This window comes from Saimiri boliviensis, chromosome 9, assembly GCF_048565385.1.
Source record: "Saimiri boliviensis isolate mSaiBol1 chromosome 9, mSaiBol1.pri, whole genome shotgun sequence".
NCBI classification, from domain to species: Eukaryota; Metazoa; Chordata; class Mammalia; order Primates; family Cebidae; genus Saimiri; species Saimiri boliviensis.
Genome location: NC_133457.1, coordinates 116,656,779 through 116,683,086, shown reverse-complemented (window position 1 = coordinate 116,683,086; position 26,308 = coordinate 116,656,779). Strand labels below are relative to the sequence as shown.

General features: G+C 44.8%; 1 protein-coding gene across 2 annotated transcripts in view; it reads right to left on the bottom strand.

Moving 5' to 3' along the window:
• The window catches only part of TSHZ2 (teashirt zinc finger homeobox 2), a 509,991-nt gene that overhangs the window by 203,676 nt on the left and 280,007 nt on the right, over positions 1 to 26,308 (bottom strand). The window contains exon 2 of one of the 2 annotated variants that reach the window (XM_003932591.4): positions 21,686 to 24,758. In XM_003932591.4, coding sequence (XP_003932640.1) covers positions 21,694 to 24,758 — 3,065 coding nt within the window. In that variant the 3' untranslated portion in view covers positions 21,686 to 21,693. The remainder of the gene's footprint in view (positions 1 to 21,685; positions 24,759 to 26,308) is intronic. The other variant, XM_010343129.3, reaches the window with a different exon arrangement.

The window sequence follows — 26,308 nt, the reverse complement described above, 5'->3', positions numbered from 1 at the left end:
TAGTAAGTAGAGATGAGAAGGCCTGAAAGTGGCTGTGGCATCAGTTCTGGCAGGAGGAGAGTGTTAGTTGGATTTGAAGTCATTCTCCCTAAGAAACACTGACATCAAAACTCCTTTGGGCGACCAATCTCAGTCCAAGCTGTGCAGTGCTGAGTCTGCTCACTGCTTCCACGGGAGTGACTTGAAGCCAGACCAAAGACAGCAACAATTCTTCAGGTTGCAGGCATTGCTTCAAGGGTGTGTGCTATCCCGATCCCTGGCTGATTAAACCAAATCTCCATATTTTATTGGCACCCTTGGAAACAGGCCCTCTATCGACGGGGGCACCTAAACTGGGAGGATATAAACCCTGGAGCTGGTCCAGGTAATCCTGACATTTGCCTGAGAATGAGACAACACAGAGAACATTTGAGCTGAGAGGTGGAGAAAGACAAAGTTCGGAAGGCATACATCATTCGAACCAAGGATTCCTCTGTGCATGAGTCCAACTCTATCCTTGGATGAGCTGTTACATTTCTTGTTTTTATTTTTTCCAAAGTGAAAGCAAGTTTATTTTATTAAGGAAGTAAATAAACAAAAGAATGGCAACTCCAGGCCGGGCGCAGTGGCTCACGTCTCTCATCCCAGCACTTTGGGAGGCCGAGGCGGGTGGATCATGAGGTCAAGAGATTGAGACCATCCTGGTCAACATGGTGAAACCCCGTCTTTACTAAAAATACAAAAAATTAGCTGGGCATGGTGGCACGTGCCTGTGTTCCCAGCTACTCAGGAGGCTAAGGCAGGAGAATTGCCTGAACCCAGGAGGCGGAGGTTGCGGTGAGCCGAGATCGCGCCATTTTAACAAGCGTGAAACTGTCTCAAAAAACAAAACAAAACAAAACAAAACAAAACAAAACAAAACAAAACAAACAATGGCAACTCCATAGGCAGGGCAGCCACACTTCTGGTTTTACTTAACTACTTTTGATTTGGTTTGTAGTGAATTGTAAATAAGAGATTTTGATAATCACAATATAAAGTTAATATACCAAACAGTTTTAACCATTGCTTCAAAAACCATGTTAGGGCCCATCCCTTCGGAATTAAGGAAGGTATTAAGCTAAGTCAAGAGGAGGCCCTCTTCCCTTCACAGCCGGTCATGTGCTTCAGATGAACATTCCTCTTTACACAGTAGAAGCAACTGAGCTGATGTCCACCTTTTTAAGCGATCTCAGCAGACTCATGCAAACTTCCTGGCCACCTACTCCTTTCCTAGATTTTGGGCCTCTCCCTGTTTGGCTTCTGTATCTCAGCTTCTGCTCTCTGTTTAGCCCCTGTAATAGGTCATCCTGATGGACCCCCATGTTGGTTTGACTTGATTTTGTGCCATAAGCGAGGATCTCACAAAGGACAGAGTGCCAGACAGGCTCAGAGACAGGGAAAAGCTGCTAAAAGCCAACTGTCTGGAGTGCTTACAACATGCCCAGGTACTTAAAGGAATAGTTCGCAATGTGTGGTCCCTGGACCAATACCACTGGTATCACCTGGGAACATGTTAGATATTCACATGGTTTGGCTCCACCTGGGACTTAGTGAATCTGACACTTGGGAGATGGGGCTCAGTCGTCTGGGTTTTAACAAACCTCCAGGCGATCGTGAGGTACAGCCAAGTTTGAAAACCACTAGCTTAAAGCGTCACCTGGGCTATTTCTTTTAACTCTATCAATCCCTGGGATAGAACAGTTATACCCATTTTAGAGATGAAGAAACTTTGTCTGAGAGGGGTTAGGGTGTCTGCTCTTACTCCTAGCGAGTAGTGGACCCTGAATTTAAACCCAGGCAGCCTGACCTTTGTACCTCACTGGTGATCCCCAGCAAAAGTGGAGAGATCTTCACAGCTACTCACATTCCCAGGCAGAGTGCCTGGCTCGCATTCCAGTTGGCTGGCAGACACACTGTACCAGAATGACATACCCTATTGCCCTTTTGCCAATTCCTAGTAAGCCTTAGGACACATTTCTCAACCTCTAAGGAAGTTTCCAGTCCCAGACCTAAATCCTAGCTTTAGACCCTGGGGATGGTCCACGTAATCTTGCCATTCACCTGAGAATGAGACAACATGGGGACCATCTGAGGGGAAAGGTGGAGAAAGGCAGAGGGCATACATCCTTTGAACCAAGGATTCCTCTGAGCACGAATCCAATTCTATCCTTGGATGAGCGGTTACATTTCTTGTTTCACTTTTGATTTGGTTTGCAGTGAATTGTAGATAAGAGATTTTGATATACACAATGTAGAGTTAACATGCTGAACATTTTTTTTTTTTTTTGACAGAGTTTCACTCTGTTGCCAGGCTGGAGTGCAGTGGTGCAATCATAGCTTACTGCAACCTCCACCTCCTGCGTTCAAGTGATTCTCCTGCCTCAGTCTCCCACTCAGCTGGGACTACAGGCTTGTGCCACTACATCTGGCTAATTTTGTATTTTTTTAGTACAGACGGGGTTTCTCCATATTGGTCAGGCTGGTCTTGAACTCCTGACCTCAGGTGATCTGCACGCCTAGGCCTCCCAAAGTGCTGGGATTACAGGCGTGAGCCATTGTGCCTGACCAACATGCAAAACAGTTTTAACCATTGCTTCCAAAAATTTCAACAAACTTCCGCTCAGGTCCACTGGGATTCTAGGGATTACACAGCACACAGGGGACTTGTGCTCATCCACTTGCAGCCTCTCCTCGTGAAAATCACCTCCACCCTTCCAAATCCCCCTTCTTGTGCACCACGTTTCTCCCCAGTTAATGCCGTATAGTTAGAGATGCCACTTGGTTTGCTGAGATTTATAGGCAATCGCTAATGTTCAGTTATAATTCCCCATTTCAGATGTGAAAATGGCTCATCATATTCAACACAAGGGCCTCTCTACAATGATATATAATTTAAAAATTAACATGAGGACAGAGGAGACCCTGCATTTTTGAACTGGGAACTTAGAGACTCAGAGGTTAAAGCTTGATAAGGTGAGCTCAAGGAATGAGATGAGTTATTAAGCAAATGCCTCTGGTACATGTCTCCATGACTTCAGAGCTTTTCCTGTGTCTTCCAGTTCACTTGCACTTGTCAGAGTGCAAGTCCACAAATGGTCTATTTATATTAGGGTATTTTTCCCCATTGTTAGGAATGTTCTCTCATTCCTGACACAGACCTTTCCAATATAAACCGTGCTGTCAGAAAGCAAGCAAAGCAGAAAAAAATCAATGCTTGAGCTCCAGCAGGGGCCAAACAGACCAGAACAGCAAGACCAGAAAGAGCTTATGGGAATTCTTGAGGGGAAAACCTGTGGCTGTATTTATGGCATCATGGGCTCTGGCTGGAAATGGACCTAGAAGACTTGGTGGAGTATTTAACATGCCCATCTCTAGGGAAGGGGATGAAGACTGTGATAGAAATGGAGAAAAAGAGGCAGAGAAAGAGAAAGAGCGTTAGTGAGAAAAGAAAGATAGGCAATGTTTCTGCATGTGAGATACTTTGGTGCTTGTATTGGGTCAACTATCCACGGCCTTGTGACCAAGTCCTAATCCCTGGTCTGCTCTGGCATCAAGTGGTTACAATTATGGACTGCAAATTTATTGACATTTGACATCTACCTAAGCTTTCCCCTGATCAACAGAACTCTCTGCCGGCAAACTGAATAATTACACAAGATTTCAGCAGTCATGGGGATGCCAAAAAGGTCACTAAATCATTTGAAAAAAAAAAAAAACAATGTGTCCCTCCATGTCATCTCTCCAGCAAATCTCCCACAGAAGTCAGGACCACCCAGTGTGGAGGCTCAGAGGAGGGGGTGCTGAATTACAGAATGCAGAGAGGAATTAATTTAGGATTGAAAAATAGGAAGGCGAGCACAGTGCCTTTTGTCTTTATACTTCATAATTCCTGGAGAAGAATTAAAATGGTGGTTTACTTTTATCAGAATGGATCCTTCTTGGGAGATGGGCAGTGATGGGATGCTTGGGAGTCCCAGTGGTCCAGGGGGGATTTGGGAAGAGCAGTTGTATCTTGATCCTCTAGAGCCCACCCGGGGCCCCACAATGGGAAGCCGAGAGAATCTTGCCCCACGCGCATGTCTTCTTTGTTTGAAGTCCCTTCTCCTCCCTAGAAGAAGCATGGTCTTGAGTGACTTGGAATTCTCCTGGGTTCACACATTCTTTCCCATGCTTACTGCCTCCACTGAGGCTCCAATCAAGGCCATCTGTTCCCAGTCTCCCAACAGCCTCCTCACGCTGCTCCTGCTTTCACTCTGACCCTCTCAATTCATTCCATACCCAATAGCCAGAGAGATCTTCTAAAAAAGAAAGTAGGCCAGGTACAGTGGCTCACGCCTGTAATCCCAGCACTTTGAGAGGCCAAGGCAGGTAGATCACCTGAGGTCAGGAGTTTGAGACCAGTCTGGCCAACATGGTGAAACCCCATCTCCACTAAAAATACAAAATTAGCCAGGTGTGGTGGTGTGTGCCTGTAATCCCAGCTACTTGGGAGGCTGAGGTAGGAAAATCACTTGAACCAAGAGGTGGAGGTTGCAAGATCACATCATTGCACTCCAGCCTGGGCAAAAAGAATGAAAATCCATCTCAAAAAAAAAAAAAAAAAAAAAAAAGAAAGTAGAAAGTAGATCATGCCACGTGACTATTTAAACTTCAATGGCTTCCCTTTGGACTTAAAGACAAATCTAACTTCTTTTATTTCTCCATCCAGTTAGTATGGCCCCAACATATCCAAAGTTGTTAGTATGTTCCACAAAGCCCTGACATGTCCCATGCTTATCCGACAATCATGTCCCACTCCCTCATGCCCAGCTCACGACACTCTGGCCTTTCTCTGAATCAAATGTATCAGCCTGCTCCTATTTCTCCTGCCTGGAATGTTCTGTCTCCAATTTGCCACGTGACTGCTATTTTCTCAGTCTCCTCTATTTAAAGTAGGTGGCCCTGTCACAGTCCCTTGCACTACCCCATATTTCCTTGGCAGTCCCTCATCCTCAGATATTGTCACTTGTATTTATGTGATCAATGGATGTTGGCTGTTAGTATTATTATCAACCTGCATCCCCTGTTTCTCTTATTCTCTGGTGTAGCCCGGGATTCAGAACAGAGCCTGGCACGCAGCGGTTCCTCCAAAAGTTCGCATTTGCGCCTCAGGAATAGACATTTCTTAACCCAGATGCACAAACATCCTGGCTGAGTGTTAGTCCTTTGGACAAATAATTTCTACAGTGGGCTGGAAATGTTTCTTGCATCCACATACTTTTATGGCTGTGCAAAGCCTGAAGATTCATTTGCACTGGGCTTCTGTTAATGCTGGGCACTGGGCTTCATGTTTTATGTACTTTTATGTATTTGATCTGCTTCATGGACAAGGGATGTAAGTATTAATGTCATTTCACTCATGGTGGATGGCAAAAGGAAGCATAATCACCTCCTAGATAGTATGTGCCTTTCTCCCTCTCTCTTTTCCTTCCTTCCTTTCTTTCATCCAGTATTTATAGAGTCCAGGTTCCAAAGAATACAACGGGGAGCCAATCAGATGCAGCCTCTGCCCTCCTGTAGCTTCAACATGGAGGTCGACCTTGTATCTGGTGTCAACTGGAGGCTGAGTTAAAAGTCCACTTCTCCACTCAGTGCCCAGCCCTGCAAAGTCAATTTCATGGAAACAATGCTCCAGTACTTCATGAAGCAAACCTCGATTGAACATCTGTCCCTATGATCACGAAAAGACAAAGGGTGTGTACCCAAGTAGAAGCCACTGTATGCACCTCCACCAGCCACCCGTCTGTTCAGCCTCCTCTCTCTCCCCAAAACCTCCACCTGCTCTCCAAAACCGGGCTCCTATCATGTTGAGCCAAATGCATTTTTTCGAATGAACCACACCCTCTCTCTCACTTACAAGGCCTTACTCTTGCCATTCCTTCGTTGCACAACACTTTTCTCTCTTATCCACCTGGCTGGCTCCTTTTCATCATTCCAGACTCAGCCTACATCTCTTTCTGTTTGGTTAGACTTCTCTGACCCCTCTTTCCCCCACTGGCTCTATACTTCTGGTGTGCTAACAGTGACCAAAAGCTAAGCCTTGTGGTTTCATTGTCTTCCTTTCTGGGATAGGTGGCAAATAGTCTGAGGGAAGGGCTGTTAGACCTGATCACTCAACCTTGATTGGGTGATCAGGTCTAATGGCCCTAGGGGTGCTATATCTTAGCTATTATTGGAGTAGCTCTTGTTAATTGAGGACTTCTACATTCCTGATACAGGGTTAGGCAGGTGCTTAGTGGGTTGTATTTAATTTTAATTTTATTTTTATTTTTATTTTTTTATTTTTTATTTTTATTTATTTATTTATTTTTTTTTGAGACGGAGTTTTGCCCTTGTTACCCAGGCTGGAGTGCAATGGCGCGATCTCGGCTCACCGCAACCTCCGCCTCCTGGGTTCAGGCAATTCTCCTGCCTCAGCCTCCTGAGTAGCTGGGATTACAGGCACGTGCCACCATGCCCAGCTAATTTTTTGCACTTTTTAGTAGAGATGGGGTTTCACCATGTTGACCAGGATGGTCTCGATCTCTCGACCTCGTGATCCACCCGCCTCGGCCTCCCAAAGTGCTGGGATTACAGGCTTGAGCCACCGCGCCCGGCCTTTATTTTTTTTTGAGACGGAGTTTCGCTCTTGTTACCCAGGCTGGAGTGCAATGGCGCAATCTCGGCTCACCGCAACCTCCGCCTCCTGGGTTCAGGCAATTCTCCTGCCTCAGCCTCCTGAGTAGCTGGGATTACAGGCACACGCCACCATAACAATATGTGAGCTCAGCCTTCCTGCTCCTCCTTGATAGGGGAGACAGCTGAGGTTCAAAAAAGTGGCATCCTCTGCCCCAGGTCCCTCAGCCAGGAAGCCAGGAAGCAGAGACCCAGCCCTGGGGCCAGACTCCAGCAGTTCCAGGACCCCTGTTCTTCCCCACTGAGCTTAGCTGCGGCATGTTTCCTTCTCAGGGTTTCTAGGCATCAGGAACTCCCTGTCTCTGGAGACTGCATGTCAGGCCTTCCCTCCACTTACAAAGGCCTCACATTTTTCATCCTCTTACATTTCTGGGATGACGAGGTCCTGATTGGCTCTTTGACTTCTAAGCCGGAGCAGAGACTATCCAATGGGGACCCATCTCCATGGTTACTGCACAGGGAGAGTCTAAAGAAAGGCAGCAGGGGGAAAAGTGGAGGCTCCTGCAAGTACAGGGGGAGGAGGGAGTCATCAACAATTAAACATGACAAAATCCTCTGGTGAACAAAAATAGAATTATTTGACTGTGAAATCAAGTAATGTAGCATTGAAAATAACATAACCTGAAACATCACTTTTTTTCTCCATCGATAAAAAAAAAATACCAGATAAAACCATGCACATTTGAAGTGCCGATTTGCTGGAGGCCCTGAGTGATAGAAAGTTGCCTTGGTTAAAGATTTGAATTTTGGGGGTATTTAAGCTTTTTATTTTTGGCCACTCATCTTTTCTCTCCTTCAAATAAGTGGTGTGTCTGTATCTCACACTTCGGTGTGCTGCCCACAGAATTTAACTAAGGGACGCCAGAATGGTGCTGACATTTTGGCCAAAATTCTGACTTCAGGCAAATCCTCCATTTGTCTACACTGAACTTCCAGCTCCGCTTCTTACTAGCTGTGTGGTCTTCCTGGTTGTTTCGTGTCTCTGGGGGCTGGTTTCTTTCCCTCTCTCCCTCCCTCCCTCCCTCCCTCCCTCCCTTCCTTCCTTCCTCCCTCCATCTCTCTCTCTTTCTCTTTCTTTCTTTCTCTCTCTCTCTCTTTCTTTCTTTCAAGACGGGGTTTCACCATGTTGGTCAGGCTGGTCTTGAACTCCCGACCTCAGGTGATCCGCCCGCCTTGGCCTCCAAAGTGCTTGGATTACAGGCGTGAGCCACTGCGCCCTGCCTAGTTTCTTTACCTGTAAGCTGGGTGCAATTATAGTTCCTTCTTTATAGAATTTAGGAGAAAGTTTAATTGAGATAGTATACATAAGGCACTAGCACCTTACAACTAGGAGCTTGCCCTATTGGGAGGCAAGGGTTGAGCTCTGGTACTCCACATCCATCAGTCATTAACTCAAGGCTGGCCAGAAGCACACACTTGCAGGCACCAAGGGCGCTCTGTGTGTGCAAGCTGAGCAGCTCCAGGTGCTAGGGGATGTCTCCAGAAGAGAGCAGCAGGTGTGTATATTAGAAGAGAAAACAAGCAGAAGCCGAGCGTGGGCACAAGAATATAGTATCAGAAAACCAAAGGCATCTCCACCGTGCCCTCTACAGGTGCATTTCACTGTGGCCAGGTTCTTAGATAGCTCTCAGTTTTATGGAAAAGTGCCTCAGTTTCCCCAAAGGTAAATTAGTGAATGAAGGTAGGGTCTCCATCTACCTCTCAGAGATGATATTAGAACATATTAAATTCTTTTACTACAGAAAAGAATTTAATAGAAGAGAATTTTAAAAGAATTTAAAAGAAGAGCTTCCTTTCATTTCATTGCTACTGATAAGATAATTAATCTACATGGTGATTCAAACAGTGCTCCATAAATGTTAGTTATCTGCCTGTCAATATCGATGACAAGGATATTTCTGATAATGGATACTGTGCCAGGCACGATTCTAAGTTCGTGTGTTACGTTTAATCATCATCATCATATCCTTACCATCATATTCTCCTCCTCCTCCTCCTCCCACTCTTCTTCCCCCTCCTCCTCCTCCTCATCATCATCTTCACTGAAAACTCCAGTGCAGCTCTTCCCAAGCATGGATTAGCCACCAGCAAATCTGTGTAGTGGCAAGTGGAGTTTTGCAAAGTGGCCAGTGGCAGGAAGAGAATGGGAAAGTTGGAGGGAAGGAAATGCAGGCTAATGGTACATTCCATTTTTTCTCAGGGGCATATCTTTTATTTCTCCCATCCCTCCCAGAGCTGTTTTAGCTAAATCTATACCTACAATCTGTCTTTATTCCTTCAAATAAAGTGGCACCATCCAATCCACCTCTTAATTTAAATCTTAAGTAATTAAAAGGGCTTTTATTTTTCTTTCTTTAAAGTCGGTGATCAAGGGCTCGGGGTCGAGGGGAAAGGAATCAAGAGGAAAGCAGTTCCTCAGGCACTTGTTCTGTGTGCCAGGACCACGCAGACACCTCCCAGCCCTGGACACCATCCAACTGAATCCTCAACACAGACTAAGGAAGGAAACAGGGCACTGCAAGGCCATCGCTGCCATCCAGTCTGTGCCAACCTCTTTTATTGATCTGAACATATATTGTTTTTGAGTCCTCACAGCATCACTGAGAGATCAATATTATTAGCTGTAATTTTAGGGATGAGAAAGCTGATGCTCCGGGAAAATAACTGACTTGCCCTGGCTCCAACAGTAAGTGACCCTGCTGGGATTTGAACCCAGGTGTGTCCAAACCCAAAGCCTGCCCTGACCTTTGGCAGTCGTGATAAAAATAACAGTTCAGATTTGCTGAGCATCTACTGTAATTTAAGTGGTCTCTGTGGACAAGTGAAGTTAACACCCTCACCATGTCTCGTGAAGCAGGGACTGTTGTCCGTTCCAGTTGACAGGTGAGCAACCTGGGGTTTAGTGAAATTAAATAGCCATCCAAGATAGATCTTTGAAATAACCACTATTTGTTGTCCATTCATTGTTGTACTTATACTGAAGATGCAGCCTTTGAGCTACCCCAAGACTCGTCACAGGGAAAGAAGAGGCAAGGCAAAGCCTGAAGCCCAGGAAGACAGGTTCCATCCTGCACATGCTTAGCCATGAAGTGGTACTCAAATCCTGTTTCTAAGTCACTCTCTTGCCTGGAGAGGCAGTCTTTCCTCCTCTTGCTTGAGTTCTTGCCTCGTATTGCTGTGCCCTGGCCCATGTCTGGATTTGTAGATCACCCCCTGAGTCCCAAAGTTCAGAAACATCTGAATTTCTCAATTATAAAGATCCACCCCCCATTTCTTAATTGATTCCCGTCTTTGTGATGTAACACAAAGTGAATCATAAGCAATTCAATTTGGGTCTGTATTTTGCACAAATTTCCTTCATATTCTGCATGAAACATGTATATTGGCGGCTCCAACATCAGAATGGAAAGGTGCTTTTGACCAGAGGACTTCCAAATGCCCACCCCCTGTCTTTCTTTTACATAATTCTTCAGTTCAAATCTTAAACTCTCTCAAAAAGGCCTCCGAATACTCCATCCCCAAGTGACCAAGCCAACTCCCTTGAATGCTGAGTCTTCATGGACTTTGCTTTCCTGCACTAGAAGCAGTCCAGGGAGAGTTAAGATTCGGGCTCTGGCCAGTGAGTTTGAGTCCCACTTTCAACCCTCACCCGCTAAATGACCTTGGACAATCACTTGAGCTCTTAAACCTCCAGTTTTCTCAGCAGCACAGGGGGAATAGTAATAAAAACGCCTATTTCAAAAAGTTGTTGCAAGAATTAAAAAAGATACTATGTGCAAAGTGCTTAGCCTGAGCTTAGCACGTGTGAGGCATTCAATAAAGATCAATGTTGATGAGTATGTCAGCACTCATTTATTCCTTACTTAGTTTTATTTACTAAGTGTTTGTGAGTATCTGACCTTGACTATAGCAAGCATCTAACAACTACTGGGCATCTTTAAACAGCCCTTGGAGTGACTACAAGAGTCACATGGTAGAAGGACATGGGTAGGGTCTAAACTGGACTTCCATCCTCTCTCTGCCACGGACTGTGACACTGGGATTTTTCATTATTTCTAAGCCTCAGTTTCCTTTCATGTAAAATAAATGACTATCACCCAACCTGTGAGATTACTGAAAGAAGTGAATAGCGCCTTTAAGGATCTGAGCAGAGGCGGAACTATTAAGAGAAACTGCATCAATGGGGCCTCCTTTCACACCGTCCACCCTCTCCCTCTCCCTTCCAGCTCACTAGCTTTCTTTCAGGCACCTGTACTTGACCCTCTTCTCACTGGCCTCTGAGCCTCCACATGGGCTCTTCCCTCTGCCTGGAATACACTTCCTGTTTCAGCTCGCTAGCACGGAGGCCCTTCCCATCTTCCCTCAAGGCCTACCCTGATCTTTAGCGCCAGGTCAAAGCCCCTGCTAGAGACTTTGGGTCCCATGCAGCCTCATCGGTGGCACTCCTACCAGTGCTATCAACATTCACCTACGTAGTTATTTAATCATCACTGAGGCTGGGCATGGTGGCTCCTGTCTATAATCCCAGCACTCTGGGAGGTGGAGGCAGGTGGATCACCTGAGGTCAGGAGTTCAAGACCAGCCTGGCCAACATGGTGAAACCCTGTCTCTGCTAAAAATACAAAAATTAGTCAAGTATGGTGGTGAGTGGGCACCTATAATCCCAGCTACTCAGGAGGCTGAGGCAGGAGAATCACCTGAACCCGGGAGGCGGAGGTTGCAGTGAGCTGAGATGACGCCACTGCACTTCAACCTGGGTGACAGAGTAAGACTCTGTCTCAAAAAAAAAAAAAAAAAAAAAGTCATTGATTGGCCTCCCCTGCTAGACTAGGAACTCCATGAGGCCAGGAAGTGTCACGGTTTGTGATTCCAGTCTATCCTAGAGCCTTGCAGAAGGCTTGAGGAAAAGTTCATGCACACAAAATTTTTGGATTTATGAATGCTACAATTAACTAGTATTATAGCCATATCATTTTCACTACTAGTGATGATGGGGCAATGAGAATTATTTTTGGTATTTCAGAAAATCCAAGGTAAGTGGTTTCTTATTTGAGGTGAGAGTGCATAGGCTGTATTGAGAGAACAAACTCTGTTGCCTCGAACTAGCAAGTGATCCGGTACGTGGACTCGGGTGTACAGTTATTTATGTCTAATTAGTGAAAATGAGAAAACAATTTCTGGGTGTGGGGCAGAGCACACACATTGAACTTCTTGTTTCCAGAAGATTTCCTTTTCTGTTTTCTTTTCACGCTGTGTCTCTCCTTCATCTCTCTTCTGACTTCCTTGGGCTCATCTTGGTATCCAGGCAGGAAGCCCTCCTGGGCTCCCTGTGTCCTCCTCCACCCTTGACCCCCATCCTGGGTTAGGTGTTCCTCCTTGGCATTCCCATAAACCCCAGTAAGTCTAACTGCTTCGATCTTATCCCACTGCAGGTAAGACTGGTGTCGCTGTGGCCAATATCTTCTCTTGAGCCTTAGTCTTAAGTGGAGGGTCAGACTCTAAGCTTTCCAAGGGCAGGGAGCTTGTATTTTCTGTTATATTCTCAGTGCCTGTAAGAAGTGTCTGATAAATATTGGTAAAAAGAAAGGCAGGGAGGGAAGAAAGGAGGGAGGGAGGGAAAACCCATTTCTCTTAGATTGCTCTCCTGTGCTTCTCTGTCCTGAGGAAGTCTTCCTGGTTTTCTGCTGATGTGTGGGATGTTCAGAATAAGAAAGAACAGAATTAATTACTTATGTGTATGTAAAACCTTCCTCTCTTTCAAAAGTGACAGTAAGAAGTGAACAAAAATCACCAGGTGGGCCAGACCTGTGCCTCCCCCACAAGGAGCAGCCACAGAATGTCACCAATTCTCAGGAATAATCAAGCCGTGGGGCTTCCCGGAGGGAGCCGGGGAGGCGGCATTTACTGCCATGATGCCTATTATACAACAGCAAAAGAAAGACCAGCTCACAGAGGTGGGCTGAGCCCCCATGGAGCCGGTTAAGTTTCAGGGCTGGGGGAGGAAGGGAACAGCAGCTTCCCCTCTACTGTACCCGGCAGCCACCAGACCTCCTTTCCTGCTTCCTGACGTCCCTGCCCGCTCCCCCACCGTGTCCCTGGCCACCTCCAACACCCCTCAAGCCTCTCTCATGCTGGCCATCTCTCCCTTGTCTCAGCCTTTGTGGCAGTGAAAATCTGAAATTTAGAGTCTTCCAAGTGCCCTAAGTGTGCCCTGTCTTGCTCAACGCATTCGAATGTTTTTACTGGGACTTTCTTTGGATGTGTGAAGTCTGTTAGCTGTGTGGCCTGGGGTAAGTTACTGAAGCTCTCTGGGCCTTATCTGTCCCCCACCCCTCAACTCTCTGGCCTTGGTCTCTTTCTCCAGCTTTCATTTTCAATGCCCTCCCCATGCTACCTGAGCTGGGCTTCCCTGAAACCCTGATACGTCTGCAGATCTAACAGCCCTGCTCTCGCCTGCGGTGCCTGGAGAAGAGCTCGGCTGGTCTCAGCATAAATAGCTTCTCTCAGTGGGGCCTTCCCTGAGCTCCCTGGAAACCTGCAGGCTACAGTGCCCTCTGGCCCTCCATACTACCTTGTTTTTCTTCACTATGACACTTTTTGTCTGTCCATCTCCCTGACAGAACGCCAGCTCCTAACCTCAGGAAGTGCTCCCTGTAGAGCACCCTCTACACATATCAAAGAACAGTAACTCCAAGGGCTAACTTTGTTGAACAAAGTCTTCTCCAGCCGTAGTCCTTTGCCTGCTGGCGCAAGTGCTGGGTGGCTTGCAACAGCATCTATTTAGGCTAAAGTCGGTGAAACTTTAGAAACAGGGGGAATGTGCCCACTTGCTCATTCTGGACATCCATCCTTTGGGCTAGGGGTTTTGGCATTCAAGAACATTCCAATCTTGGTAGCAACTGTAACTAAGGCACAGTTACACACGTTCAAAAATCATCTCATTAAGAACACGTGGGCTCAGGGAGAGGAGCATCGTCCACTGGGGGCAGTTGGGGGGCATAGGGGAGAGACAACAGGGGTGGGGAGGGGGGGGAGGAAGGGGAAGGATAACATGGGGAGAAATGCCAGATACAGTAGGCACCTAAGGTAAAAAAAAAGAAAAAAAGACTGTGCATTTGAAAGGCACCATACTTTGAAATACTGTCTGTTTCATATACACTGAAGTCGAGCACTGGCGGCCAGTGCCGTGTATGGAGCCCTGTGCTCCGATTCTGACGGCTCTGGCCTGGAGTCTTAGCTCTGCTACCTGCTGCTGTGGGTCTTGGGCATCTGAAACACCTTCTCTGAGCCTCAGCTTTCTCATCTCTAAAATGAGTGTCATATTTACTTTACAGTTTTGCTTTGAGACTTAGACAAACACCACAGGTAAAACATGCTGGGTAACAGCATTGACTAAATATCACAGGGATTAGAACACACACCATTTCACAAACTATGCCAGCCATGAGTATTGTGTCCTAAGGCAATAGACATATCAGTAAAAGTCAAAAGATTTATATGATCTGTAAAGAAACCAGAGTACATCAGGAGAGCAGGGTGACCAACTCATCTTAGTTTGTCTGGGATTTTTCGGTTCTCAGTCTCAAATCCCTGGAACCCTCCTGGCCAAGTCCTGGGTAAGCCTGAATGATTGGTTCCCCTCCAGGGGAGCCCAGGCTGTTCCCCTCCTCTGAGTAGCAGCAACTAGATGAGATCGTAAGAAGAAGGAAGTAGAGTTTCCTAAAGAACAGCCGAGTATCCTCCGAGATGGGGGAAAAGCGGCGTTCGTGTGAGAGCCCAAAGCCCTAGTGGGGTTACCTTGGTGGACATGGGACAAAAGACACCAGGAAACAGGGCCATGTCTCCCTCTGACCTGCCACCAGATCCAGAAGCTGCAAACTAGGAGTCTAGGAGTTAAATGTAGTCTCCGATATACTTTGTTTGACTTGAAGGGTGTTCAGAACAAAAACGACAAAACAAACTGAAACCCAACCCAAACCAAAACGCATCCATAAAAAACCCTCAACTAAAACACTGGGAGACTCACACAAAGATCTGGATTTGCTATTTCTTTGGAAATCACTGGACCTCTGCAAGGTCTCTTTGCCTCCCTGTAACTGCCCCTGCCTGGCATACTAGGTCACTGCCCAGCCCTGGCAGCTCTTGTATTCATGATCCTTAATATTTGGGCACTGGTATCCACTGTTTGCTGCAAATAAACATTCAACAGAGTCTTGATGCTGAATGCCAGTTTTAAGGTAAATTTGTGTTTATTTATGGCTATGATGTGTGAATAGGTGGGAGATGATTCCATGGCAAGTCAAACTTGCCCAAAATTCATTAAGAAAAAGCTCTTGGTCACTGGGTCTCAATAATTAGAAAATGTCTAAGTTGGAAAGTATCTATTTCTTGTTTATTTTCACAGATATCAAATCAGCCCCATGGAAACACCTTCTGTGTCTAAATATATTCTGTGCCTCCTGCAAGTAAACAAACAAATAAATACACAAAGAAATACATGAACATATTCCAGAAAAAAAAAAAAAAACCAAAAAACCAAACCAAACCAAACAACCATTTTCCATATACTCCTGGCTTCTTGGGCTTCTGGAGGCGATTGTTCTCAACAGCCACACAGAGTTCTGTAAAACCCCCAAATGTGACATGCGCCTGTGGCTGCTGGCATCCCTTATTCCCTCCAGGTGAGCCTCACGTAACATTCACACTGGATTTAATAGGAGAACATGACATGCACTGATTTTCAACAAACTCCTGATCTTCCAGAAGAGAGTCAGGAAAGAAAGCAACTACCCACCAAATCCTCTTCTATTTTGGTACCCTTAACACACTCCCTTATCTTGCTGGCCTACATATCATTTAACAAACTGCCCTGCGATTCTTGCAGGGCGTGGCATCATGACTGATTTAAAATCCCCGCATTGCTAAAACTGCATTGTTCTTCATCAAGTTGAGTCATTTTTATGTGAAGTGTCAAGCTCCCTAACAAATAACTCCTGCCAGACAAATCAAGTTCCTCGTCTTAGAGCCGAGGCTAAATAGTTTATAGCTTTAATCTGCTCACCGAGGTGTGCAGTCTATGACAGTAATTATAAATGCAAGGAGAAATTATAGCTGAATGCTTTAACTGCATTAGGAGCCGTTTGATGAACAATCATGAGCGCCTGCTCATTTCCAACAATAGAGGGCAAGTTAGTGTCAATGCATTAGAGAGATTTCAGTTCTGCATGGCTTTTTCTCCCATTTACCACGGAATGTCACTTGTCTCCTATAAAGTAGAAAAAAGCATCGTGGAAAGCTTTAAACTTGATAGTTAAAAAAAAAAAAAAGACAAAGAGAAATGCAGGGAAAACTGTTTATCATTATGACTTCTTTTTCTCTGTTTGTTTGGCGGCAGGTTGGTTTTCAAATTAGCTCAGTGAAGGTAACTGCTTGTTTACTTACAAGAGGCCTTTAAAAAAATTCCTCCCTGAGACATTTTTGAGAGGTCTTTATGGAGAACAACTTCTTTACCGGAAGGGCAAGTTCAAAATCCTCACAGGAAGCAGCTCTGCGATTGTGTGTCCCTTCACTAGATTCTGCTCCTCATCTGCAACCACCTAAGCTAATGACACAATTTAGCTCTTTATTTTCCCCTCCTCACTTTCAGAGAAAGACGTTTTTAATTTAGCTGAAGAATTACACAAATGTATTTTAAAGACATAAATCCATATAAAAAATATGAGCTAATTAAAACATTGCACTCCCTGTCGCTCATGGATTTTCAATTTAGGGAAAGAAAAAAGAATTGCATCTGGTTAAATGAAAAGATGATACTGATGGCAGATTGGAGTAAATGAAAAATAATGTTACTCTATATTAAAGCACCAAATTATACATGTCAGAATTGAGCGTTCAAAAGTCCAAATGAGGGGGGAAGGTGTAATGGAGGCTGAGATGCATACAGGGAGTGAAGCCAGAGCCTTTTGAAGAACTGCAAACGTGAAGGAAGACGATGCATTGGTTTCTTGCTGCTTGAGAGATGCTAGAGTCTCACACTTGACCCTGTTTCCCTAGTTCTCATTTTGTTTCCCTAAAATGAATTCCTGAGGGTCAGAATGAGGATTTTCTTTTTGAATCTTACATGTATATATATTTTCACTGGAATGTGGGTCATTTCTTGGTTAGACACCATACGGCAAATATATAATTACCTGACTGAACAAGAGCATTAAAAGAAAGTGAACAAGCATGTTCTACTTCACCCTGTGGGTCAGTCCTGGGCCCCTGAGTTGCAATGTTTGGTTGAAAGCTGGAGCCTCCAAGAGGCCCAGGAGAGTGCCCTTTCTCCTCTCAACTCCTAGGCCACATCTTACAGCTTTTTCTCTGGGTTGCTGGAGGTACATCTGGCCAGAAGTATTGCCTAGAAACCGTCAGGCAAGGAGGAGAAAACCAAGAAGCAGAAGAAAGTTGATGAGCATTAGACAGTCCTGGGTTCCAATCCTACCTCCAGGCTTAGTTCTGTGTTTTTGGACAAATCATGAAACTCTTTGAGCTTTGGTTTACCTCTCTGCAGAATGAGGATACTATGAATCATCATGCCTGGCTTATAAAAAGAGGCCAGTCAACGGTAGTTTCACTGCCACTGTTATCTGAATCAAACAGCAGGTTGAGGTTTTGGTGGGGTTATTAATTAGTTAAAGTTGAGAAGTTGCTGTGAGCTCTCTACGCTGTAGGTGAGGCTACAGAACACGGTAGCTCTGTCTAGAACTTGCTTTTCTTGTAAACCTACTGTGTGCCAGGCTTTATGGAAAATAATTACATACATTTAATTCTCACAACCTTCCTGTGAGAGGGACTTTATGTCCACATCATGTAGATGTAGAAGTGGGGCATGTCTTCATGTAAGTGGGTGAGATGGGGTTTAAACCCAGCATTCTTTCCTGAACACTGCCTCTGAGACCACTCTTCCCCATCCCGGCTTCACCCGGAAATAGGCAGAGCCACCTCCTCTGTGCTCCTTTCAGCGTTCCCCTAGAATTTTTCATCTATGTGTCTGTGGCTAGTCTCAAAGGCAGACTCTTGTCCTGGTTATGGCTTACTCCCTGCGAATTAGCACAGTGCTTGCTGTGGAATGACGGCTTTCTAGATACGTCATAATGAATGCGTGAGGCTCAGAGAGTGTAGGGCCTTGGGAAATTCAAGCAGACTCTCTCTGCCTCTGTTTCCTCCTCCCTATCATGAGTGAATCAACCTCTACCTCATAGGGCTGTTTGTGAGAATAAAGTAAAATAATGTTTGCAAAGTGCTTGCTGCAAGGCCTGGCACATTTTGCTATTATAATTGGTAGAACTGCTGGTTCACTATTACATTTCCATTGTTAAATATCATAGAGTCTGGCGCATAGTAAAAGCACAATGAATATTTGTCAAAGGATGAAAGGAATGCAGGGAGGGAAGAAAAGAGAGGAAAAAAGAAAAAAGGAAGGAAGGAAAGAAGGGAAAGAGGAAGGAAGGAAGGAAAAAGAGGGAAGGAATGAGGGAAGAGAAGATGAAAGGAAGGAATACTTATTTAATGGAGGAAGGAATGGTTGATGCCATTAATAGACATTAATTTGTCCAGCCTGTCTGATTCTTCCCAGATTGCCATATAATCTATGCTGTTAGGATTGCCAGATTTAGCTAATAAAAATACAGGATGCCCAGTTAAATCTGAATTCTGATAAACAATGAATACTTTTAAAATGTAAGTACAGTCCATGCAATGTTTGGGCCAGACTTACACTCAAACCATGTTTGTCATTTATCTGAAATATAAATTTAACTGGACGTCCATTCTGTATTTTATCTGGCAACCTTACACGCTTTTCACCCTGGACATGTGTTTTTATCAAGCCGCCCACAACAAAAGTGGCAGCTCATTGGACTAGAATACTTCCCTGCCAACAATTTCAAGGCTAGGTGTGCTGTTAGACTTGTACACTATATTACACGGTAATGACTATAATTTCAAGCCTTTATGCATTTCAGACTCATTGATTTGCTCTCTGTTTAATTTCTACTAGTCAAGAGCATGTGGCTTTTAAAGATGTATACAAATACACATTGAAATTGTCTTAGATTACTTATGTCCTAAAATAGAGATGCACACTTAATATTTTCTAATGAATTTTTAATGAAAAGTTGCATTTAATATTTGGCAGAGCATTTTGCAGGATTTTAGATATAGTGGATAAAGGAAAGAAAATTCAGATCAAAAGTTATGTCTATCAGAAAACAGAGATCTGTTAGAGCTCTCATATTTTTCACGAAATCTTGATCATACTTTCTAAAACATTATGCCATTTTCCACAATTTGTGCTACCATACATTACAGCTAAGATTAGAGTTCCAGATAACAGTGATGTCATTTCATGACTATTTAAAAACCTTACATGCACCAATACAGGCACTGCATAAATGCTGTCCTAAAAGAGGATCCTGGGAGTAGAGGCATTTTTTTCTAAGGTGGCCAAGGCATCAAGAATCGACCTTTGTACAGGTGGGGGAAACATTCAGGCGGATAGGAATATTTTTAAGATGAACACAAACAGAGCCAGTACCTCCACCTTCTTTTCTGTACACAAAGCATGCATACAAGACCATGGCTTTCAACGAGTCTCAAACATTCAAATCTGTTTTTCTGCAATCCTCTCAGAACCACAGCCTAATGGTGCTTGTAAGGATGGAGTTTTGGTTTTGTGTAATAAAAACACTAAGGCAACACTTTCAAGGTCCAAATTAGATATGCTCATCCTGTACAAATGCAGAGAGGGGCCAAAATAGCTATCTTACCTATGCATTTAACAGGTTTTTAAGTACCTTCTGTACATGTTTTTCCAAATTATCGGTTTACCTTTGAATCCCTAGAACAGGTATTATACATTTCAGATTCTGACTGACGATGGATCAAGCTTTCTTTTCCTTCGCTCTCCCTATTTCCATACCACAGTGTTTTGGCAATTATATTAATTTTTTTAAAAAAAGATTACAAACCTAACAGGTGGAAAAGTGGTCTTTATCATACCACAAATAAATATTACTTATTTGTCTTCTTCACCATGGTTTCAACCCACCACTGTTGGATTTGAAATATCTTTCTTCTCTCTAGGTATTCTGTGTATGCCCACTTTTTTTTTTTTTTAAAAGAATCAGGAAAATATAATGGCAAGTTATATAAGATTTAAAATGTTATATAACAAATAAATAGGATGTTGTTGAGCCCCAAGCTCAGGTATGATTTCAATGGATGCATTTCAGCTTTTCTTTCTATACTGTGAGCTGAACAAATCATGCTTGGAGAGAGAGAGAAGAATCTGCCAACAACACATTTAATCATCATGATAAAAACATGCAAACCAAAAAGATGGTCTTCATTTGGGGTCAGATAGCAATTGGAATTATAGGATGACTCCTCAAACAGAAGTGTAGATCTCCTCACTCAGGGGAAAGTCCCAGGCCAGATATTTTAACTTTTTATTTTATCTTGGCCATCTTCACACTCAGGTAAATCTCTGTCTGATCTTAGGCGAGCCCAAAGCCATGCCATGTAAATACCCCTCTCTACCTGGAACTCTCCTAGTGTCTTACCTCTCTAGCTTGTTCTGAAAGTCTTCTATTTATAAACCAATGCTCTGACAATAGGAGGTGGTGAGTGATTACATGTTGTTAGGTTTTCATATTTTGTTGTGAATTAATTAAGAGCTGATGAATTAGGAGCAAATCTGTAACTTAGCATGACATAAACTGGACTGGTCAGCACAGAAGGTTTAGTTCAGGTTGAGTTCCCATCTTGGGATGGCCCAAGGCGGAGGACCACCTGAACACATAGGAGGGCCCTCAGTGTGTGGAAGCATCATGCTGGAAGGGAGAGAAAAAGAAGCAGAGAAAACCCAAAAAGGCAGATGAAACAGATTTGTTAAGACACAACGTTGCTTATACTCAACATTTGAAAATGGCTGGTGAGACTAATCTGCTAAGGCATTTGACCTCTGCCCTGTTTCCTAAAAATGACACAAATACTCTGGGCATGGGTGACAATATAAGGCATAAGACTTCTATGATACATGATGCAAATTATCTTGAAGGTGTGGGACGCCATGCACATGAACAATAAGTGTGCAGAAAGCCATTTGCTTCTTTATGAGAAATAAAACCTCAAGGGCATGCATTTCCTCATCTTTGCTAAAGGTAGACTCTAATACCGGTCTATTCACAAGAAAACTAAAAGATGAGAGAAGAAAATGAGCTGCTTCTCTTTTCATCTCAATGTTCTACAAAGAAGAATATTTTTCTACCATCCTGTTAAGGGCGCATGCTCATTCATAGGAAACTTAATGCAGACAATAACCAAGGAGAAGAGAATGGAAGGTGGCAATTGCTAAAAGTAAGCTGCAAAAAAACAGTTATTACATAAAATAACAATCATAAAGACAACTTTAAGCTATTCACGAGCTGATTAAGAAATCTCAGTATAATAAGTACTTCTAGCAAAGCTCCAGTGTTTCTTCCATTGCTAACCTTTTTATTACTTTATAAGTCATTGGCACTGCTATGGAAAGGTGGGGTGGTGAAATGGAATGGTGACGGAAGTTAGTATCTAATAATTAAAATGAAAGATAGCCTTGGCTGGACACTGGAGCTTGCTTGGGTAACTCAGGATTATGGACGATGAAAGCCTAGAAAATGCAGTAGTCATCTGTGAACTTCATCTCTCTAAACCCATCTTATTCTAGTTCCCAGCTCTAAACTGGAGGACTTGAGAGAATGATTAGGACTTATTTTTCACATTCTGGTCTTTCATAAAAATAAATCTTACTCCAGCAAGCTACTATCCTGCTTGACACTGGGAGACGCTAGCTGCCTCTAGGCAGACCCATCTCCCTATAAGAAGCTCCTCACAAGGCTAGTCGCAATGCCTCGGAGCAAACTCATACCTGCGGAGCTATTCTTCATCCACGTCTGTTACAAACTGTGAATGGTGTTCGGGTGACTTGCTGTGCGTTTTGCTTAGGTGGAGTTTTACTGCGTGTTTGCTCACAAATGTCCGACAGCACAACTTACACTTGAATTTAGAGTCTGTGTCCTCTTCACCAGCTATTGTTTCCGGAGACCTCTGAGCCGATGATACCCGGGAGATCTCTTGCTCCGCCTTGCTTTGCTGGTCCACTGACAAGCGGGTCATGTCCTTCATTTGGAAACCCAGGTGAGATTCTAAGTGACTGATGTAGGTAGAAGGGGTTCTGAACTGGGAGGCACAGTCACTGCAATAAAAGATGGGGTGGCCTTTGTCCATGTTTTTCAGAAATTTTGTCCCGCCCGTTTTCCTAAGCTGGTACTTGACGTTGGCCAGCCAGTGACTGATAGTGGTCATTGAGAGTCCCGTAAACTTCGAGATTTGCATACGCTCTTGAGGGCCCAGATCGGACAGCAGGTATTTGCCCTCTGATGTCTGGAAGAGGCTCGAGGCAAACTGAGCTTGTAAAATCAGAAGATGCTGAGGATTCCAGTTGGACTGCCGGCCTTTTCTTTTATGCAAAGTCGAGACTTCACTGGAGACATCCTCAAAGCGCCTGACATCCATTTCCAGCTTCATGGGAGGGACCCTGGAGGGAGCGGCAGGCTTTGGGGTGGTGGCTTTGGGGAGGACTTTGACCATGTCTGCGATGTCAGACAGAGCGTGCTTCTGAGGCGGGGATGTACAGGATTGTGCTTGCGAGGACTCGGCTTTCTTGCTTTTGGACTTGGTCAGGTCAATGGGCTGATCGTTGTTCTCAAACAGGTAGCGCCTGGACACGCTGGCTGGTCTTGAGGAGGTGGGACTCAAGACTGGCTTGTCCATGACACTGAGATTCGACTTGTGGAACATGGAAATTGTGCTTGAACTTGGGCTGGAGCAGGAAGTTGAGCGTAAGGGCTCCGTGGCTTTGCCCAGGTGATTGTTCAGGACGGACTGCAGGGCGCTGAGCGGGTTGATGCATGGCAGGGCTGGGGCGTGGTTGGCAAGGGCGCACCCGTTGCTCAGAGCAGAAGTGGGCTCCAGCGGTTGGGGTTTCTCCTTCTCGCTGCCCTCTTTCATCAGCTTGTCCTCCTCTTTCAGGGGACCCAGCTCTGTCTTTCTGGCTTCTGGGGGCGTTTCGCTTTTACGGAAAGAGTCGCCCTCACTGTGGCTGAAAGATGAAGCCTCTTCATGGGGACTTTCTTTCCCACACTCCTTCACCACTTCATCTTTGTCTTCTGACTCCTTCTTGACTTGAGTGTAAGGGGCCAGGTTTGTGGGCACAGAAATGAGTGGCATCACTTTCCACTTTGGTGCAATGGGCCTCAGCTTGTTGGTGAGATTAGGCCGGATCTGCAGTACCTGGGATCCCATAGGCAAAGGTGGCTTAGTGCCCTCGGACAGCTGATAGGCTGCGTGGATGCTGGGGTAGGCACTCCAGCTGGGGGCCCCGTTTTGGGCTTTGTTGATGGCTGTGGTGACAGTATTTTCCAAAGATTTCAAAATGTCCCCTCCACCCTTTGAGCCATCTTCCAAGTCCTCCTCCCTTAGATATTGATATTTGATTGTAGGGTCTAAAGGTTTTTGTAGAGGATCTTCATAGTCCTCTCTTTTCACGACTTTCTCATCCTTGCTGGTTTCCTCTGGCCTTTCTTTTTTACTCTCTTTCTTTAACTCAGTGGTAGAGGCTGTACAGTCTGCTGCTGAGTTACTGGATGGCTTGGGAGCCAGACTATCACTGTTTGGAGCCTCGGACAATGACTGCATTTTCTCCACAGCCAGCGGATCTAACACCAGCTGCTTCCCTTTCTTGGAAGCAGAGCTGGTGACCTTGAGAAAGTGACCTGTGACCATCATGTGGGTGGTGAGCTGCTGCAAGGTATCATGGGAGCTCCCACACTCCATGCACTTTAAGATCTGGGACTTGCAGGCCTCAAACTGCCAGGTGTAGCTGGCTCCATTCTGGTAGCCATAGCGGTTGTTGGAGGACAACTGCAAGTTGGCGTTCTTCTGAGAAGAAAAAGAATCTGCAAAAGATCCCGTGGTTGAATCGGGGGAACACGGCCGATTGACATCGAAAACGCGTTTCTTCGCCGGGGCGACCATTTTCGAGGAAATGGTTGGGACTGGCTCCTTCAAAGGCACTTTTTGGTAATGTTTTGTTTTAATCATGTGGACACTCAAATCTTGGAGAGAATCGAAGGAGTCGCCACAAAACATACATTTCAGAACCTTCTGAGCATCCTCCTTGTCCATATCCTGGAAAGCCCTCTTCCGGGGCTTTGAATAGCTCGTGGGTCTGAGCTTGTCCTTCTTGCGGTTGTCATCTTGATAGTGGCCCGTTTCGTTCATGTGCACTGTCAGCTCCACGAGGGTGTCGTAGGCGGCGCTGCACTGCCGGCATCGGAATCGGCTGGCCCCGGTGAACACAGTCCCGCACATCTTGCTGCTCTGCCGGTACAGCTGCACTGAGCTGAACAGACTGGGCTTCGACACGGACCTGGCAGGCAAGTTCTGCTGCAGGCTTTTGGACAGAGCGTCTTGGTGCCAATCAAAATCGCTCTTGTTGCCGCCATTCCGGGCGTCGCAGTGCCGCCTCTCGCTATTGGACAGCTTGAAGCCGAGACCCAGGCCCGACCAATAGGAATCAGACAGGATGTTGGCGTAGACTGCAGTCATTTTGTCCATGCAGTTGTGCGTTTCGTGCGGAAGCTGGACGGGAGTGTTGCTTTTCTTGTCCGAGGCATCTCGGCCGCAGACGCTCTTGATGTCCGACACCTGATCGCTGGCGTCGCTCAGCAGAGACTCGTTCTCGGCGTCCTGATTGGACAGGTGACTTCCTGGAGAGTTCTGGTAGCTGAAGCAGCCTTTCTGCTCCGGGCCGGTTTCTAGCTCTTCGTCTGTCCCTGTGTCATTGCCACCCTGCAGTTGAGCTACTGAACCACTGTCCTCTTCCTCCTCTTCTTCTTTTATTTCCTCCTCTTCTTTCAGCTGTTCCTCCTGGGCGTAGCCTGCAAGAGAAGAAGAAGAGATGAAACGACAATATCAGGCTCCGTATTCCATTCCAGTCTCCCCACACGGACTAAATGCTTCCCATGCCGAACTGAACAGTGATTTAATCTACACTTTTATGCACTGTGAGCAGTGGACACAGGAAAGCCAAATGGTGTCTTTCGTGCCATCTACTGCTGTTTTTTTTTTTTTTTTTAATTGCCAGGAGTCATAATTCTTTATAAATGCCTAGGATCCCAAGTTAATAATTTTCAGGTTTAAGGAATATCTTTCTAATATTCCTGTAATGAGATAGTTGCTAAATTCATGTGTATGACTTTTAGGAAATCTGGATTGAATTTCCTAGCCTATTAAAGTCAGATCTCTACAGGGAATAATGTTGGCTCATAGGGACTTAAGATTTGACTCTTGACGTCTAGATGGTAAAGTTTACCAAGACACGTGGATATATTGGCATATAACCATATAAATAAATCATTTTTGAGTGCTCAGAAGTAATTTGGATGCACAGCCATTATATTTTTGATAGCCACTGTCTTTTTGCTATAACATTTTTATTTGTAGAGAATCACACAGCAGGATTATGGGGTATGCAAATAAAATCTTCTGTTGATAAGTTGAAAAATTATGTAAGCTCAGCAAATATAATGATTTTAAAATAATCGCAAATGGTGTTAGAATGGGAGATTTCGCAACTATCTTATTATTCTCCAACAGGTTTATGAAGACCTTTCCAGACAAGGTTGAAAATGCCCTCTCGATCTTGTGCCTGTAATTTCAAATGCACTGTGATTTGTGGGTACCCGTCATGAGATGCCAATTACATATTTGATTTGTAGATGCAAAATGCTATTGGGGATGCATGCTTTCCCTTCTCTGAAAGGATTTAGGACCAGTAATTGCATAGGGAAAATGAAGACATGAGCGAGCTGGTGCAAAGGGAATTAATGGGCAAATATCCATCAATGGAGATGGGGAATGTGACATTATGCCTATGGGCTCATTTTCTTCACCTGGCCTTTTCAGAACCATGCAGATAAAATGCAACCAAAGAAGTCCTAAAGAAAAGGAGATCCAGTTTTACATTTGCAAGGCTTGCACAATCTTAATGCACTGTTTTCTTTAGGAACTTCTATCTCCCCTCTCTGTGGCAGGTAACGACTTGGCAAAACCTTAGAGCAGCTCTGTTATTTCCAGTCACAAAGGACAAAGCTTGGGAAAGGAGTGGCCATGCACTGGAGGTTTGTCCTGTGAGGCAGGAACAGAGAATTAGAAGAGAAGGGGATTTGCTGGGATAAAGCAGCTACTGCCAGCAACTCCAAAGGCTGCCACTGCTGCTGCTGTTGAAGAGAAAGAATATTCACTGAATAATTACTGTCTCCTAGAAAGTAAGCTAAACCCTGCAAATGCATTCTTTCATTTTGTCTAATAGCCACATGAAGTAGCTATTATTTTCATTTCACAGATAGGGAAACTGAGGCTTTAGGGTAAGGAAATTCATCCAAGGCCACACAGCTAGCATTGCAGAGTCAGGACATACACCCAAGTC